The sequence below is a fragment of the Zerene cesonia genome, chromosome 6 (genome assembly GCF_012273895.1).
Source record: "Zerene cesonia ecotype Mississippi chromosome 6, Zerene_cesonia_1.1, whole genome shotgun sequence".
NCBI lineage: Eukaryota > Metazoa > Arthropoda > Insecta > Lepidoptera > Pieridae > Zerene > Zerene cesonia.
Genome location: NC_052107.1, coordinates 6,305,158 through 6,325,101, shown reverse-complemented (window position 1 = coordinate 6,325,101; position 19,944 = coordinate 6,305,158). Strand labels below are relative to the sequence as shown.

Below are 19,944 nucleotides of genomic sequence, written 5' to 3'. Positions count from 1 at the left end.
TATAAATGTATTTTTATTACTTTTTATATCAGATATTTGTATCTTCATCTTTTCCTATGCTTTTTGTTCACATTAAATTTTCTCTTTATTTATTCTTTTCTCACTCTCTATCATCTCAACTAAAAGCTGTAAATGGTGAGTTAGGAGTATTAAATACAAGTTTGTGTGTTTTATTTTTTATTTCATTACAAAAAAAAATCAATAATGAAATACAAAATCAATAGTTTTATATACAAAATAAATTGACGTAATATTCGTGACTAGGTACGTACACTTAAGCTTAGCCAATAGTAGATGTTCTTTATTTATTTTATAATGTGATATTTTTTGGTTTATTATTGTACTTGCATTCAATATTCAGTTGGAATTTACTGTTAAAAGCATTAGAAGCAATATAAAACAATCGTAACTTTAAAGCCGCACATCGACACAAAAATATAATATTCGTATTCAAGTAGACACAATATATGAAAATGTAATCATTGAACAACAATGTTTATTTCAGGTGAGAATAAACTTAACTATAATTAATGATATACGTAAAAATAAATTATTTCTTAAATTATGTACTGAATATAATGAAAAATATTCGGTACATGCCCATGGACTTTAATAATTCGTAAAGTCCACACAAGTACTCGAGCTCCGATCAGTGCGGTATTCTTATGATAGTATGTTCAAGCGACTGATGTAGTCTTAACAAAGACAGATGAGGCATGATTAATATGAGATGTTTCTAAAATCCGCGAGGCTTAGGTATTCCTCATAGCCTTAACGACTCTCATGAAAACGTAAATCTATAATTTAGTTAATAAGACGATCGGCCCGAGTGATCTTCGTAGTGCTGGGTGCCGGGCGGCACGCGGTAGCTGGTGTAGCTGTGGTTCAGGGCATGCTGCGAGAAGAAGGAACTATAATCCTTTTGTACCTGAAATTACAGTTTATTGTTAAGTGGCAAACTAACGATTAATGAAAGTGTTTGTGTGTCACGGTGTTTGGTGAAAGAATCGTAGAACATACAATATTCTGGAATAAAAACTTCATAATGCTTTTCCTGCCGGATTTCAACTCTTTCGATATTTTCTTGCGACAGATTTACGTCTATCAGAATACAGGTAATGAGGATGTAGCATTATTTAATATTGCTATGTGTCTTTAAAATAAACTTAGGAGATTTGCAATGCGGACCATCATAGATACGTATTTCGCCTCACGAGTTTATAAATATGTAATTTTTCAAATTGTACTAAAAAATGCTTGTTGATTAATTCATGATATAACCTCAATAACTACTTAACTATGAATGATACGCTGTTTACTTCATGCACATTTAAAGATGCTAAGCGATAAGGATAGAAATAAGAACATGAGACTAGTATTTTTAGCTTTTTAGTCAATTACGTGTTCCAATGATCGTAAAATAATGCGTAGGCTGGTCTTAACGCGTTAGGTGATCTCGACTACGAACTACTCATCATTTGTGGATAGCTTTTAGCTAGTTATTATTATTTATACTACACTACACTATCCACAGGATCACTTACAAACGGTCATTAAAATCCGGCATGTACCGAGCGTACAGAATAGGCGTCTACACCTCGTTCATGGCAAGCAATTCGGCAAGGGAATATTGCCGCAGCTAAAACAGACAACGGTCGAGTCAGGTTTGCGGAGTCTCCAATAGGCTGTTGCACTTGTTTGGAATATCAATAATTTACAATTGGTACAATTTAAATATAAAAATTTTGTGGTGTGCACGGAATGTCTGAGGTAGGTGTGTTGTAATAATATCTGCCTATTCATAAATGTAATAATATAGTAAGTAAACAATAGGATTAAGCTAGTTGCATAAATGTTGGCATTGTTGATCGAAGCATATATTATGTCATAAATCTGGGGATAACCACATGCAGCACATTTTAAAATTTAATGTTAATGAGACTACAATTTTAAGATGAAGATGAAATTTATCATCAACCAAATTGAGCGAATATATGATGTTCATTTTTAGCGCATAACAATGTGAACATACCTTGCGAGGTCTGCAGGCAGGGCCTTTAGCCAACTGCCTTCGGGCCTCGTTCTCGGCCGCCACTGCTTCCTTCACGGATTGGGGGGGCCATTTAGTATCGCCTCTCATGTTAACGCCTCCTGAAAAAATACGTAAGATAAATAAAATGCAGTCACTTTGCATTTAACGATTTTTATTTTGTTCAATAGTTTTCTATACGAATATCGCAGGTAAAATACTGTTCATTATGATGGTCGTACTCTTCCGACAATTTTTCGATGCATTATAAAAGGTTTTATATGTTGTCTTGTATTGTCTTAAGCAGCGAAGAGACATAAAAATAACACTTTTAAAACAATAAACCTGCACACTGTGTTGTAAGTTCTATCACTTTTACAGCTTATTATGAGGTTTTTAAACCTTTAAAAATGTATGTCTTTACCAATGTTAGCACATTATTACTTATAGTAAATGTGAATTCACAATAGTCATTATAGCTTTTAATGATGATTTACATAGCGTACATTTTTACGTTTATAAGCTCTGTTATGCAATGTATTGAACAAAACAATGTAGGTAACTGGCAGGTAGATTCAATATATTGCTGCGACCTTCACTTTTTATGTGAATCAAAAGTACCTTGGAAAGACGCTGCGGCGGGTTGACTAGCGAACACCGGCGATGGTGACTGATGAATGGGTGGCTGGGGGCGAAGAGTGATGGTCGCCGGCGGGGGCTCGAAGTGCTTCTGAGGAGGTTGGTACGCCGGCTCCGAGTATTGCGGTTGCGGTGAGTATTGCGACTGTGGTGAGAACTGAGGCTTCTGGTTGGTTGGCTGTGGAAATTATAGAAAATTAGTTATACTTAAGACCCCTAAGTACATGTATAAGATATAGTGCGACTTATAAATCTATTTTATAACAATAAAATATTCACACGTAAAGGTTAAACGAATCAAATGATTCCATTGTTATTTTCTTTCTACAATATTTACAAAGATCATGATTGCGATAAATGTACGGTTGGATGGATGTTAGTTGCCTAAAATGGCAGAAAGAGGCGTCAGAAGTTCTTATTGATATCTGAATGATGAATGAAAATACATTATTTATAAAAAACAAGTTGTGGCTACAGACTAGTCCTAAGTAGGTATATTGAGTAAGTGATACCAAAAGCTTTCGTTAGTGCGCGTGATTACTACCTGAGGTGAGATAGGAGCTGGTACGGGCGCCCAACGGCTTTGCTGCTGGCGGTAGGGTTGTGCAGACGGGGACAACGGACCTGTTATAGGGACCTGGCGATATGTAGGAGATAAGGGAGCAGTGGTTACACCTGGCCCCACTGGGATTAATTTGCTTAACCCTGTAGTTTCCTGACGGCGGCCCTCACAGAAACCCGATTGGGGTTGCGGCGCTTCGTTTGAGTAGGACTGGGACTGTGGTTGGTTTTGTTGGGCTTTGTAAGGCGCTTGGTATGAAGGTTGTGCTGGTTGGACAGAGGACTGTGGCGAATATTGCGGCTGGGACGGAGAGTGCTGCGCGTTGTTGTAGAACGCTGGGCTCTGCTGCTGAGAAAAGTAACAAAAAAGGACTGTCTACGTTGTAAGCTTAAATATTCGTTGATTACATTGTATTCAGAATCAGTGATTTAAGATTCCCGTAGGTAGATCGATTACCGAAGCAACTGGACTTTGGGCTTTTGTTTGGGCTACTATAAACAATATACTTACTAATTACAATATACTATATTTTCATAGTAAGATTGTGAGTTCTAAAATGATTTTTAATGTTTTATTCGTAGTTGATTTTTGCGTCAAAACCGTATAAAAGCGTTCGTATCTAAGCATTGAAGAAATGGAAATTTATATTTCTAAAACATATCAAATACGAGTTAACGTTTATAAAGAAACTAATCTTATAAATACAAACGTGTCGGAGTTCTAGGAATGTGTAATAAACAAAATCTTATTCATTATATTTTTCAGTTAATATATGCAGTATAACCAAGCATAATGATTTTCAAGCGTTTCTACCAAGCGTATTATATGAGCGTTCCTATGTGCAGTCTAAATTAAAATATATTTACAATAGTCTTGTAAAGAAGCGTAAGTTACCTGTTGCGCCTGGTGATATCCGTTCGTTTCGGGGGCTGGCGGCCACACTACTTTTTTCTGGTCTGCAACAAATTTACTTTTATATGATACTTATCTCACAGATCTTATCGCCACAAACTATTTCAGACCACAAGGTTCAGTATTCAACACTTTGCGACAATTATTATGACACATTCCGCTGTAAATAAGCCTGGCCACTGTTATACTGGCATTATGCCAGCAAATTAAAACTAGAATTACTTTCCAGATTAAAAATTGTAAAATTCAATATCTACAAGTTTTGCTTTGATATTCTTTCTACATCAACACGTTTTCTTTTCACCTACGATCGTAACGTATACACGTTAAATCTATTTGAATCAAGTGCAAGCTAATAGGTGTTTTTTTAAATACCTACCTATGTTTTCATACTTCGAAGATTCTTTTTGAATTAAATTGTAAAGTCAGAATTGTTTTGAAGACGTAGTATTATAATTGTCTTTGATCCTACCTAGTTAGATATAAAAAAATCGTTTGACAAAAGGCTCTTGTAGGTAACCTTATGTGCATCTGATACGAATTGTTTAAAGTTAATTAGAATAAAAACTTTTAGGTAAAAAATTAGGAGTCAAGATTATAATTAAACAATTTAAATAATGTTTATTAAATTACCTTTTTAAAAATATAATTTAAAATTTTGTGGAGGCTTAAAAATATAAAAATTAAAAAAGAAAATTTGGATGTAGTGTAAATTGTATAGTGGTGCATGAAACTCACGAATATAATAAAAATATGTGGATTGTAGTATAGCGCAAGTTGTTCCTGCCACGATCTGGTAAGGACTATTCGACTACTTGGCTCGATTGCCAGGTGTGTAGGTGCGTGAATGACTATTGACTTGTGCATATTATTTTAAGATACAAATATAAAGGTACGTAGCTATCTCTGTCTATCATTCCTGTTTTATCGAATAACTCTTTAAACCTTGACTTCAAACACATGCTGGATTCGAAATAGCAACAAGGTGTTTTAAACACATTAATAATTGTAACTGATTTCACTACTTACGCAGCACGTTTTTTGTAGCTTTGATAGTCGATTATAACTCGCATATTTAACAAATACGTGCATCTAACAGTGCTTGTTAATTTAGATCAGGACGTTTACGCTACACACAATCGTTAATTATTATATTCTTTGATGACAGCTTTTCTATATAATACGTACTAGTCATATAAAGTTAATAAATATAAAAGCTAATAAATAATAAATTATTATAACATCGACGTCGCAGTAATCTTCTAATAATAATTTCTTCCTGTTATCTGATAATAGGTTGTAACGACCGACCGTAGAAACATTAACGGTCTTACTAGATAAAGAAAGAAAGTTCCCTTCTTTTGAAAATTAATTATGGATGATAAATTAAATAGCTAACGTTGACGTTCGGTGATTAATAAGTAAAGTGTGAGTTAAAACGAAGAAAGTTCTCAATTCACAGCATTTTATTGATTTATTCTATTTCTTACCAACACTGCATTTTAATATTTCACAATCATGAATAGAGTCAGCGTGTCTAGCTGTTCTGTTTATACATTGGCAACAAATCAACACTGATTCATCTATATGACCGCTACAACGCTATAACAATGAGATATTGACGACTTTTTTCCGATTTGTCATCATCCTATATAAGTTTTAGGTCATATATTATTATCTCACGTACAATTCAATTTAAAATATTCATGAAGTGTAAATCTATTCACTTTATCGCGAATCTCTTTAATATGTTTCACTAAGGAAGCTTCAAGTTTCTTATTGTTACGTTATATTAGGTTAGGTAGTGCGTATTAAGGTACTAAAGTAATGAATATTATATTTTACCCACTGGTGTGCTTGAATCGAACAATTCGACTACAATTTCGATATCAATTGATATTGATGAAAACATTTTCGATGTGTGAGCAAATAGGTGTGATATAAGTGTTCAATGTTCCCCAATCCAAGTCGAGATAGTCATTCGGCGCATGCATCTTTCCCTGTGTTTAATATTAGATGTTGATTCATGAAGTGCCCGCGAATGTGGACTCCGAGTCACCCGAAATAGTTACTGTTTGCGTCAAGCAAAACTTTTTTATTATTCTTTAGTCGTTGTTCAGGGTCATTATTTAATTTAAAATACAAAACATACACCTGGCGCACCTCCGCAGACGCAAACAACAAATTTATAGATTTATAAAATATGATAAGGGACGTTAGTACCTCAAATTAAATATTTGTTATTTCCTAAGTACCCTCCCACTGAAATGCTATTCATCTACATTCAGAAATTGTCAAACAGGAATGTAGATTGTAAGTATAAGATGCTTTTACCACCTCATAGGAATGTGTCTCACTAAGCCGTGTTTTTTTCGGTATATTGGTACCTACTTACGTTCGAATTTAATATAAGCTAAAATCTTTACTTATAAAATTTCTTCTACGGTAAATATCCAATATGCTTCTTGAATTTTTTGTTTCTATCTGATTGCTGATTATTATTTATAAGTGTATTATAATAACCCGGATTTAATTTCAAAATGTGAATGCTAAGGTATCTTTGATCTTTTCGCCAATAGATTTTTTTTCAATGAATAACAAAATGAAGCCTTAAACCACATTCAAATACGTAATTTATCTTGTACTTAATCTCTTTACATTTTTTGGAAATTACTTATAGATTACCTTTACACTTAATTGATGTTTAACAACACCATGCAACATCGTAGAATCTTAGTAGGTTTATACAATAAAAAAATGTGATATATTAGTCATTTAAATGAAATGATAGCATGAAAAATAATCTAATGTGACGTTATTATTGTACCTACGTTTATTGAACAGACGGCCTAATGCGGATTATATGCAGGCATATTTAAGTTGCTCATTTCGAATATGGTGTATTTATAGTAACAATTATGCGATGCTTATGACCTTTTAACTGAGCATGGAAACTAGTTCATCACTACCAAGGGTACCTTTGGTAGCCTTCATAAATTCAGTGTAAATATAGGAAGTGGAGTTGAGTTGACCATCCCAACTACGAGTTGGTTTCTTACTTCGCGGTGGCCAGAAGTTGTCAAAACGATGCTTCACGCGTTCCAAGTTCTGCAAAATCGCCTGAACTTGGGTTGGGTCAAGTTCTGGCAAAGCAATGTATTAGGAGCGTTAACATGCCAGTAACGACAATTTTAAAGTCCTCTTATACATTCCAACCTTCCATCACAATTAAATTTATAAATTCTACAAGTCGGTGATATTTAAAAGAAGTCTATACTTACTGGGGTAACCTTTTCTGTTTCGTTCCTCCTCTTCCAACATACGGAGTACAGCTGAATTGGCAAGATTTGCTGGCTTTTCTGTTGTGGGATTGTGGAAGTCGATGCTGAAAAAATTAGTAAAGTTAGTTTTATCGATATGGAGAATAAACAGAAATGTGACTAACGTGATACAATGTCGCAGTTACAAAATATTGTACACCATAATTCAATTAAAAGTAGATAATAAGCTTAGAAATTTAATTATCGCTGTTTTCCCTTAGCTAACTTTCTCCGTTTACCCAATGAATCAATTTCCATTGGTGTTCAGAAAGTCAATCGCAAAAACATAAACTTTATTTAAGTGATATAGGAAACTCATCGTGAGAAACGGGCGCAAGAAATTGTGACAAAGCGTAAGAGCTAACTTCGTTCTGATTGTGTTTCACTTGCGAATTGTGTCGATCATTGAGGGGAGACTATAGACAAAACCTTTTAATAGCCAATAAATTAAACATATACTAATACACAGACAATGCCTTCAAAAGTTTATAGAAGTACCAGAGTTAACTATAAATGTAACCGTTAATTTTAATTTTAGGCAACTGTATGGAAATTCTGAATATTAAAGATGTTATTTTGATTTGTAGGTACGTTAAACGTTAAGCATCTTAATTTATAATGCCTGTATCTATATGTATAATAAAAAGTTAAGAAAGCTATTGTTTCATGATAATTGTCTAAAGTGGATAAAATGATGATATGATAACCACCAAGCTGGGATTTGTTTTCTTCTTTTTATTTAAAAGTAATCCCTTTATGAGATCGTAAAAGAAAATTTTTTTTTTTAGTCTAGCCGTCAATATTTGTTTTTTTCTTCTTTTTTTGATTTATTGTATGCTGTTGTTGTCTATAATGATCTGTTGTGTGTGTGTATGTCTGTGTCAAAATAAATGCTTTTCTTTCTTTCAAATTATAATGCACTAAGGTACTCGTATTATACTTTAAAACTAACAACAATATATAGACATTCACGGTATAGATATCACTTGGTTTTGTATGGACGAAGACTGCGAATTTCCTAATTATTATCTTCTTTTTGTCATGCTACAGGCTAATATAACTTTTAAAAGGAAAAGTTTTATTTATAGTGAAATAAACAAACAAAGACCTCACGAATCGCGTAGAGATACTTTAATATGTCTTTCAAAGAGATGTGTTGCTTTGATATAGTAGCTTAATTAGCAGACTTGATGCTCTCTCATATAAATCTAGATCATCTTGCATAATTTTATATTTTGTCATTTGAACAAATTGTGTTGTAATATTAAAGAAAAATAAAATATAAATATATATAGATATTTCGCTGAATTTTTGTATAATAGTAAGTACTTTATATATATATCATTATACATAGTTATACAGCATGAGTAGATATTTCTATTTGATCAAATGCAAACTCGCATTTTTTGTGCATGATCTTTAAATTGTGTATTGGTCATGCATACGAGTATATTATGGAACTCGATCTTACGTTTACCTCGAATCCCCATATATGGTTACACGATCGAGTGTCAATGTCGAGTAGGTCGTGATAAGAAACGATGCTACTTTAGCGGTAGGTACTTTATGGACTTTGGAGTTTATCTGGGATATAACGAAGTAAACATACGTGTGAAAGTCAAAGTGCTTAGTCAGCACGGTAGTATACAAATATGAATTCTGAAACATTTTGCTATAACTTTAGGTTATTAAAGAAAGATACGTGTTTAAAATTTGTGCTAAATTTATGAAGGCAATGTTTTTTTACGATGCCTGTTTGGAAGCTCTACATTCAAATGATTTTTATAAAAAGCGTTTAAATGAAGCCGTAATAAGAATAAAAATGATAAGTAAATAGATATCTTTTTTGATACATGAATGCATGAAAATACCGCATAAAATAAAAATGTTGACAAAAGTAATGAAGGCTCAATTGCTAACAGAACAAATTCTTATAAATTACATATTTTGTATTAGCCTTTAGCCTACCTATGGTAAATAATAAATGTTGCTTCTTTTAAGGTTGTTAATGATTTCTTAGCAACATTTAAAAATGATGAAATGTAATGTTCAACATGTTCAAAATTTAACAAAACTCAAACTCAAACCCAATTAGAACTTACTCATCACAATTAATGGTTAAAGCCATGTTTGTGCCTCGAATGCTGCGCTAAATAATTGTTTTGTAACGCAATAAAAATATTTCAGTCGATGATTGTATGACTCTCCTGAATTTTTGCCAAATTTAGCTTCGACAATGATCACACGTGAAAGTTATTTATGTAAACACTGAGACAATAAATTACTTTTGTAAAACGTTAACGAATTGAAATGTGTTTTTTTTTAATTATCAAAGAGAACAATTTTTAATAAATATCGAAATATAATGTTTTACTTTTCATTACGTTATAGTTGCGCACACGCATTGCGCTTAACTGCCCCGGCGCGACTGCAACACTGCATCCAAGGCAATTCGAGTCTCGCATATCCCACATACTTTGTTTTTTCTTCTCACTTGCGATTTTATAATACACAAGAGATTTAAGATATAAGTGTATGTTTATTACATGCACGCATAATTCGCATAATTGGGTCTGAAAATGTCCGGTAAAAGTAAGGTATGTGAATTGATAACTAACAATCCACGTAATAAGCGCATATATTAGGCATGGTTATTACTAATTTAAATTGCATTAATTTTCATATGATACGTTAACTTTTGACGTTAGCTTTAACGATGTACTTTTGAAATTGTTTTTTTGAATCATTTAATAAAAATAATCTATTTTAATTTACGTCTTAGAAATTTTAGAAGTACTTCAGTAATAAAATCTTTTATTATATCTTGCTCTCTAATTCATCACGTTTCGTTGGGATGTTTACAAATTGTACAAAAAATAACAATTATTATTTTCGTGCCGCATTACTGTGAAACGTGATTTGAGTGTAAATTTGAAAATATAACATTTATCCCGTTTATACGTAACCTAAATAAGTCCGGGATCATTATGTCGGCTAAATTCTAAACAGACGGAACATGTAGAAAGCAAGCTGCGTTAATTTATTTTGGTATACTTTGATGCATAGGTAACGTGGAATGAATCGTTGGCGCACTGCTACATAACTGCGTAAATGTCAGTGGGAAGTGTAGAAAGGTCAATGGCCATTACAATTATTTTATGGAAAAAAGTTTAAAGACGATGTAGAAAAGAATACGTCTTCGGTTAATATATGTATATGCCTAGATTTTCTGAACATGAAGGGGATGAATGTGTGGATTTACTTTTGTTTAGATTTTTTAATTTTATCTTTAACATTTGTAATTTTTATGCAAGACATAATATATGTATAATACTCATTGTTTAAGTAATTCTTTATTCTTAAGATTATAAATTATTATTATCAGTACGTACCTTAGCTAAATTTATTTCACCATTTCCGCTTATTGTTATTTTTTTTAAACACATCATCATACATCATCGTCAGTCAATCAATCGTCAAAAAAAAAATGAATTCTACTAATAACATGTCATACATGTAGGGGAGCCCAAGAGGGGATTTTGGGATTTACTCGAGCGCGTCAGATTATTATAAGGGAACGTACCTTACCTATTACTAAGTACCTCCAGAAAGTATGAGCAGGTAATACTGGTGGGTGCGCTCGCAGGAGCCGCAGAAAATTTAAAAATATCGATAATTCTTTAAGGTTACGCTCAAATTGTCAGATTAGCGAAATATGGATTTTTTATGTTGTAAATAACCCGTAATATCTTTATCTGACGCGCTCGAGTCATATATTTTTATATTTTACCTTTTATTTGTAGCCACGAAATTACCACATAAATCGTAAGAATAAGTTATATTTTATTTCAGTGATATGCCAATGCATTTAAAATATCAAAATCTCACGTGCTTGAGTATTTCCACAGCCCCGTTTTTCTTTTACAAAAAAAAAAAATATCAAAAACCTTTTTCCACCGCTAAAATTGAAAACACTATAGGACTTTTTTTCTTGCTATCGTATAATCTGCGAATTCCAATAGGTTTCTGAAACGCTCGAGTAAATACACATTTAGCATCTCGGGCTCCCCTACTATAACGAAATTATTTATCACATCACTACTTTTAGTTCATGTGATTCTGTCAAATGTACCTTTTTTGTTTATATATGTATCGATAATATTTTGCCCTTTGTAACTTAGGAAAGCTATTTTCATCTTTGTAAATAATTAGTATAATAGTTTAACTTTTCTCAAAGAAAGAATAATATTTTTTTCCAAATATCATCAAACAATTACCACATTGGGGCCTTCAGGAAAAAAGGGTACATGTCACTAAAAGTTCGGCAAAGCACTTGTAACACCTCTACTGTTACAAGTGTTTTTGGGCGGTGGTGACCACTTAACATCAGGTGGCCACGTGCTCCTTTGCTTGCTCTGCCATAAAAAAAATCATCATATACGTACATATATTATTTTGGTAGTATTTACGCTTTATTTTTCAAAATTTAGCCAATTCTGCAATCCTCTACAAATATATAAACTTTAGGTGAGTGTGCCGGACGGAATTTCGGACTATAATTTCCGTAAAACAAAGTAATACTATATAGTAATACATATATTATTGAACTATGTTTTATTACATTTTTGCCAAAACTCACTATATAACCGACTGACCCGAAGATTGTTTCATAGACATAAAAAGTATATGTTTTCTTAATAAACTTAAATTGATATATTTACTACATATTAATCTTATTTGCAACACAATATTAGGCTTCTAAATTATTCGAATGACACAATTATTCATTTATTTTAAGATTGACAGTGACGAGTCGATGAAAACAAAGCGAAGTAGAATGATTCATCCGTATTGGCAACGTTCGCTATTTCATCGATTGATAGCTAAGTATTCAATGAGCGCTAATACTATCGTGTAAACGACATTTTATAGCTTACTATTTATTTTAATACCAAATTCAATTAAACAAATGTTTATAAATCTAGATTTAGTTAGTTTTGAAATATTGAAAAAGATCTTTTTTTTTTAATAGTGTGGTTGTTATATTATATTATTAAGACACACTGTAACTTACATGTTACTGTGTGTCTTAATAATATATTTAATTATTAAATTTAATAATTATCTTTGGTTTGTTATATGAACTTGATGTTATTAATAAGAACGCACCCAACAGTGCCATTGTCGAGATTCTGAAGGTGCTTGTTGAGGGTCTCCTGGATGTTCTGCTGCGAGTAGAGCCCAATAGGAGAGTTGAACTGCTTATGTACTATTTTTGGACCTGTGGCCATTTTGAAGTCGTTCGTTGCGCTGAAATTGTTTATAAATTATAAATGATAATGAATATCAAATTAAATTTTTACAAAGAGTAAAAAACTACATACTACAGGAATATATTGATGAATATAAATTATCGACAATTTGTTACCCTGTCATTTAAATTGCATGCAAATGTGCTGTACCTAAGGTATTTTATTTATTATAAAATAGTTATATTATAACACTAAAATGAAGATCAAATGTTGTCTATTAAAATTGTCGTACGATCTAGTAACATTACATTAAGGAGCTGCGAATATTCACGATACAAAAGTATTTTATCTGTATCAATTATTATATGCGGTATACGAAGACACGAACTACTACCATTCCAATGGGAGTGATATTGTAATCTATCCAATTAAACGTTTACGAAATATTTTCCTTATTGCCCATAACGCCTGTTTGATTGTCAAAATCTCAGTCACCTCTCCAAGAGAAATTGGAGTCTCAATTTTGTATCCTCCTTATGAGGTAATTTTATTACAGCTGTGCAAGATTCGTGCCCCGGGTTACGGGCAAAACTCGTCGGCGTATTGCGATTTTATTATACCTGTCACCAACCACGACGGCCATAATATGTTTTCCGAATAATGTTTATGCGACAGCTAGCTTTGTGAAAAACTTTTCAATATCTAACGCGTAAAGAGCCTAACCATGTAATTGTACCTAATACATATTTCAGGGAGGCGCATTTTATTTATTACTGTTATATTTTTGTTACGTAGGAGATGTGATGTGAATGTGAGATAATTAGTAAATTTTGGAGCTATTCCACTTTAAATTTATAAATGAAAGGCGTCTTAAATTATTAATTACATTTCCAAAGTAACAAGGGTTGCCCTGTATGTTTGGGCGAGCAGGTTAGTAATAGATGTACATGTGCTGAAGGCTGATAATTCAGTTATTCAGGTGGTTTGTTAATCGTCTTGCATATAAACAAACTGTCTGCTGTTTCAGCCGAGTGTGAACAATTTAGCCGCAGATTTATTTGTGTTCTTCGGAATTTAATTGTAAAATAGACGCGGAAGGCATTTCGCATCTAAAATTAACAATGTAACACAAGATTAGTAAAACAAACCGTTATTTTAAAATAAACTAATTACAATGACAATGTTTGTGTTGTAAAAGATATCTACATATGCTTTTATAAAAAAACTCTTCGTGTTAATTTAAAATGGTTGTACTGTTAACTAATTTTGGAACAACGAATGAACGAAATTGTTTGTTATCGCCTAAAATTTTTGTTCATAATAAATAAAACGGATGCGTAGGTGATACTGAGAAGTAAAATATAGGTACGTAATACCGCACAAAGATACACGCTCTATTTAAAGAAAGCGTCTAGTGATGAAATACGGATATCTCAAACAATTTTTCTAGAAAAACTGCTATCAGAAAAATTTAAAAAATGAATGTTATTAAAACAATCGCAAAATAACGTTAACGCTAATGTCATGAACACGCTAGTTTTTCTGTTATGCGACGCTTTTCACATATAAGTATTTTCTTTTTTTTTGGTATTTTTTGCTTTATCACTTTTCCACAATTCGCATTTATAGGCAATATTTATGGCATCATTAATGATTATGAAGTATGAACTAATGATTAAAATTGTCACTGATTATACATGAATCTGAAAACACCAGAATGTGTTATCATCGTATAAATATCAGGAATTATTCAGCGTTTCAAGGTATACTTAAAGTAAATTTGATCACAAGGTTACTGTCTCCGTCATCCCGGTTAAAAAAACACTGTCATAAAATCTAAATATTGATTAATATGCTAAGATAATTAATTATACTTTTATATTAAGAAAACAGTTATGTTCACACGTAATATCTTCATATTTACTTATAACAATATGTGTGATGTATTATTGTTGTTAAAATCTATTTCATTGTAATTAATTATTATATGAATTGCAATTATGTATGTTAATACTTTAATTGATTGTCTATTTGGTATTCACACAGGTATGTGTACTTATTTGACACCAGCTATTTTTTTTATATAACTTTAACATGTATTCACATTGTAATTTATGGTATAATCGTATTACTGGAATTATGAAAATATCTTTCTCAGACGGATGAGGGAGACGTCAGCGAAAATGAGACGTGCTATTTCAGTATCATGGAGTAATACATGTCTATTTATATAACGGATAACTACATGAAGTTAGGCATGTTTTGCGAGGACGGCAGGTGACAAGCGAATAAAAAACATTTACGAAAGTCTAAAGCGTTTATTAGTGCGAATGTTACGCGAAGCTGTGAGCATTTTAGAGTATGTATGTACCTTATGCGGCGGTGCGGTTCGTGCGAGTGGCGTCAGGGCCTGTCTCTGACTGAGGACGGCGGGCGGCGCGCCCACGCTGCGTGCGCAAGCTCACCTGAACTGTTTCATGATCGTGAAAATTGTTATTGAGTCACATTACATTGCACTTGAAAGTTATCACGGAGATTTTGCGTGATTCTGTGTAATCTTTGCTAATTAATTTAATTATTTATGATATTAATGTTAAGGTTATACGGTAGTTATTCTTGACTTCAGTTTAATTTTATTTAAATACCCATATATATTTAGAATGGTCACGTGATTATTTTTCAACACAAACTTACCTGAGACAAACAAACGATTAACAGAGCAGTCCTTGAACTTAAACTGTTGTGCACTAATGACTGTAATGAGCTGCGACTGATGATCTCTTATACCAACGGCTTCCAGTCTCCGAATGAACTAGCGCTTCCACCGCGAGATAAATAAGAAATTTATTAAACATTCTTTGTCTATTTTTAACCTACTGTATAAATTCTAGTTTATTAGAAAAAAACTCTTTCTCATTTCAGTTTTTAATCCATAAACTGTTACGTTCGTTTTAAGGTTATTGATCTCCGATCGCTGTTCCATTTCCGCCCCAGCACTGGAAATTTTTGCTCCATTTTTGCGACGTTTTGAATCGCAAACTTGCTTGCTCTATTCGAGGATTTGAATGCTTTCATATTCACAACGTACAATTCACTTATTATTTCTACGCTACTCAAACATTCTTTTTAATAACCGACCTTCGAATCGACTCGATTCGATTTGTTTTTCTTTTTATTAATCGATAACTCCGTGTATTTTCAACAGATTGTCATGATTATTTTTGTGTTTGGTAGGCAATTTATGTAATATTGTCCCATTTTAGAATCTGAAATGGTACCTTCCGCCAGGTAAGTTGGTGACCTTTCAAGTACGCGTCGAGGTGAGATTTACCTATTTTTATATTGAATTAATTTTACTTGTATGATGAAATCGCAAATGTAATTTACTTTGCAAATGGAAGACAAAAGAATGTTGTTTACAATTTTGGAAAGAATGGTGAATATGAATTGTAATGTTATTTTTAGCTAAAAACTCACGCGAACAGGTGCGCCGCGTACATACTGTCCCTGTAACAGATTTTCATGTAAAGCAGTGAATACACGAACATGAACAATTTATTTGTTAACTTATTGTACTAAATAAATGTCATAGCTAGGCAAATGTTAATTTCATAAAAATATCTCACAGTCAATGTACTATTGTGTGATTTATATATATTTTGGTGCATAGATGGTATATTATATTGGGACCTTGTTGCTATAATATGGAGAGTATTATCTTATTTTTTAAAGTATCTTGCATAATTCACAGCCTAGCCTTAAAACAAAACATACCTACTATATAGATAAGAATATAATTTTTGTTAATGTTTGTTCTATAATAATAATTGCATATATCTGTAATAAGAACTGCCTTGTATTAGAGAGAGTATTGTAAATTTTCTGATGAACAAAACATTACTCAATTGTATAAAGTTATTAAATTCATTGGCTTGTACCTACCCAATTACTACCAATATTATATTAAATATGTCTCAAAATAATCCCAAGCAATCAAATGAAATTTATAGTCTTTTATTTTAGGTGTTTGGGCGAGTGTATCAGTATGTTTATAGTAAACCTGTGTTAACAATTTCAAGGTCTGATAGCAGCTCGCAGCTCTCAATGCACGCTGCAGTTATTCAGAAATTTGTTCACACATTTTGAGCAAGATTTGTGTAATCGTCAAACAGTTGAATAATAATAAATTCCTTACTAAAATGAAAAAAATAAAAAGAGTGTTTGTTGTGAGTGTTTGTTTTTGTTTTGCTTTCATGTCGCATCGGAGCTATTTTGTGATTTTTATTCCTCGTCTCTGGTGATAATTGAGAGGCTAGAGATTGATATAATATGATACTTCATACGGCGGGGAACCATTTCCATGGGAATATCCTTTGTATGAGTTGCGGGCAGGTCTAAAGTATTATGCTTTATTAATATATTTATTTAACACTTTAATACAATTGTACCTACATATGAACCATCCTACTAATATTATAAATGCCGAAAGTTTCTAAGGATGTGGGTGCTATTGTTGCTCTTTCATGCAAAAACTACTGAAATTTGGTACGTAGACAGCTCGACAACTGGAATAACATATAGGCTTTTTACCGATATTCCTACTGGATGCAGACTTACGCAGATGAAACCGCGTGGCGCAGCTAATATAACTATATACCAAAATAGAAAGATTGCAACTTGTCAGATGCCTTATCACATAGTGATATCGTACAGTCAACCAGATGGCTCACGCTTACACGCTTTTACACGGTCAAAACTTAATTTTCTTTTATAAAATCTGTCTAGGATTTGAATTTTACGTGATAAATAACAAATCTATAATACTTTTTCAAACTTTTAAATGTAAGTAACTGAAGTGAGTACACTTATTCAGGAAAGAATATTCATGGCAACCAACCTAGTCAATATACTTACCTCACGTAAGATATTTTTTGATTACCATGGAAAATAATGATCGATAATTTTCGAATGAATTAATAGTTTCATTGGAAAGGTCTGATTTTAACTGGTCAATTTAACAATGTCATCAATACAAATCTGTTAATCAATTATTATTCACATTTGTCGCAAGATTAAATTTTGAGAATTAGTAAGAATAACTTTAACCTTCTATTATACCTACGAGATTGAGAAAATGAACAAAAAAAAAACAAGAGCTAAGAAGATAAACATAATCAGACGACCTTAAAAGTATGACCAATTATTATGATTTTTGTAAATAAAGATGATTACCTATCCAGTATTATATACCATAAATATGCTAGGTGTGGTTATAAAAATACCTACACATAATAGCAGATTTTCTAAAATTGTGTTTGATGGCAATCGAACTTTGTCCGCCGCCGCAAAAATAGCTTCAGCAATTGTTCTCAATAACACCCATGCCGTGTATCAAATCATTAATTTTTCATAAATAAACTAAAACAAAGATTATTTATTACAGCTGTAGTCGTTTTAAATGAATATCTTGAAACTTGTTTTACACAAGCGTAAAAAGGGCACTGTTAAAGTTTTCATTTCGTAAAACATAAGGGTCATTCATGGTTTTGACACATTGACAAGGACAAACTTCTTGGAGACGTAACTTGTTCTCTTAAAAGTAACTAAATATAATATTTGAACATTGAACATGATTTTAATGTTTATATTGATAGTTACAACACATTAATGCTTCATTATACCATCACATTTTGCCAATTAGTCGGGAATAACATTTGAGGGTTGCCTATCAAAATAGTTAAAAGTTTAGCCCAAATAAACTACTCCACCGAAACGATTTCTTTCAATAAAATTATGTCAATATTTATAAATAAAAAATAAAATGTGTGATGATGATGATGATGTAGTTAACACTCAATTATGGTTCGTCCCGGCTTCGCCCGTGGTACATATATATTCACTCAAAGGGTTCTGGGAACAAGAAAACGTACGAAAAGGTGAGGGATTTTTGAATCGATCCAGTGTTTCTTAAGATCAGTAAGTTCAAACAAAAAAACTCTTAACTTTTGTATTATTAGTATAAATATCTCTCTTCTTAAATTTCAGCTTCTACAGTAAATATTTCTATTTTTTGAATTCTAACAATAGTAAATCTTGATGAAAAGGAAGGTCTTTAATAATATATGTAACTTTTTTTTTATTATTATCCCTTTGATTTGATTTGACTTATTATTAATTTCTAATACCTAATTCTTGTACAGTACGTATGCATCAGGAATATCAACATTTAAACCTCTTGGAGGAGTAACAAAATAATTTCAACATCCCTTTTCGTAGCATAAAATTTTACAATTATAATAATTTTTTTACTTAAATAGCTTAAATTTATTATTACAGCAACAGTTCACATTTATTAGCTATAAATACCGTATGTGAACTATGTCTTATTTATATACATATAATTTGATGGTGCAATTTTAGGATTTTATGCAATATTTAGGAGCAGTTTTCAGGAGCAGTTTTCCAAAGTAAATTCATAAAATTGATTCCCTCCCATTCATTGTTTAATACGTTTACAAATCAATTATACTTAGTAAGTTTCAGCAAACGATATCATCAATACTTCTAATTACAGAGCCCTGTGAGAGCGTTAACGGCATTGCAAGAAGGCCAAATAGCGTAACAATCCTTGATTGACTTTTTGAGTAACTACTAGATAATTACACTGAGCATTTACAATAACGTTGTCAGATTATTTAGGTACTTGTACATGTGTATTATATATATATTATAGTGATGCTATACTTTAAGTCATCGATTGACAAACTGACTCTTGAAACTGTTGAAAAAAAACGATTTTACGATTTTAACTTTTAAATAAATATCTTTAAATCATACTCTTCGTTTAATAATGTCAATGGTATTTGAACGAAGAAAAATTAACAAGTGCAAACTTTGGAAGACAATAAGATTTGTATTTGCTTTTAACTTGTCTATTGGTTGTTAGTGTTCCAAGTATCTATGAATTTTATACATGGACTTGTGAAGCTTTCAATGTTCTGGGCGTGTATAAAACTGAACGGTCATAGTAAACCTATGTTTTTATTTGCTATCGTTCCTCGGAGAATGTTTTCTTTAATTAGAGTGATTTGTGCGCAAGGTGCAGTCGTACCCGGGAGAATGGATGGCCGGCAACTCTTATTGTATTAGTGATCGATCGTCTCAACTAACTCCTAACTTGTCTTTATGTGACTATAAAGAATATGAAGTATATCTGTTCGATTTTTAATA

At 32.1% G+C, this 19,944-nt stretch overlaps 1 protein-coding gene across 12 annotated transcripts; it reads right to left on the bottom strand.

Moving 5' to 3' along the window:
• Positions 1-782: 782 nt before the first annotated feature.
• LOC119840516 (extensin-like) lies at positions 783-15,554 on the bottom strand. 12 transcript variants are annotated; one of them, XM_038367163.1, is made up of 11 exons: positions 15,409-15,553; positions 15,086-15,184; positions 12,632-12,772; positions 7,424-7,527; positions 7,121-7,285; positions 4,125-4,186; positions 3,213-3,578; positions 2,651-2,846; positions 2,033-2,151; positions 1,545-1,639; positions 789-928 (listed from the first exon to the last, which is right to left on the bottom strand). In XM_038367163.1, the coding sequence occupies exons 3-10, from the start codon at positions 12,751-12,753 to the stop codon at positions 1,592-1,594; spliced, it is 1,182 nt and encodes a 393-aa protein (XP_038223091.1). In that variant the 5' UTR covers positions 12,754-12,772; positions 15,086-15,184; positions 15,409-15,553; the 3' UTR covers positions 789-928; positions 1,545-1,591. The 12 variants fall into 12 exon arrangements, with proteins under 12 accessions (XP_038223088.1, XP_038223090.1, XP_038223093.1 ...); XM_038367160.1 differs by lacking the exon at positions 1,545-1,639 and having other exon boundaries at positions 783-928; positions 15,409-15,552; XM_038367162.1 differs by lacking the exon at positions 1,545-1,639 and having other exon boundaries at positions 783-928; positions 3,213-3,575; positions 15,409-15,552.
• Between the last annotated feature and the right edge of the window lie 4,390 nt (positions 15,555-19,944).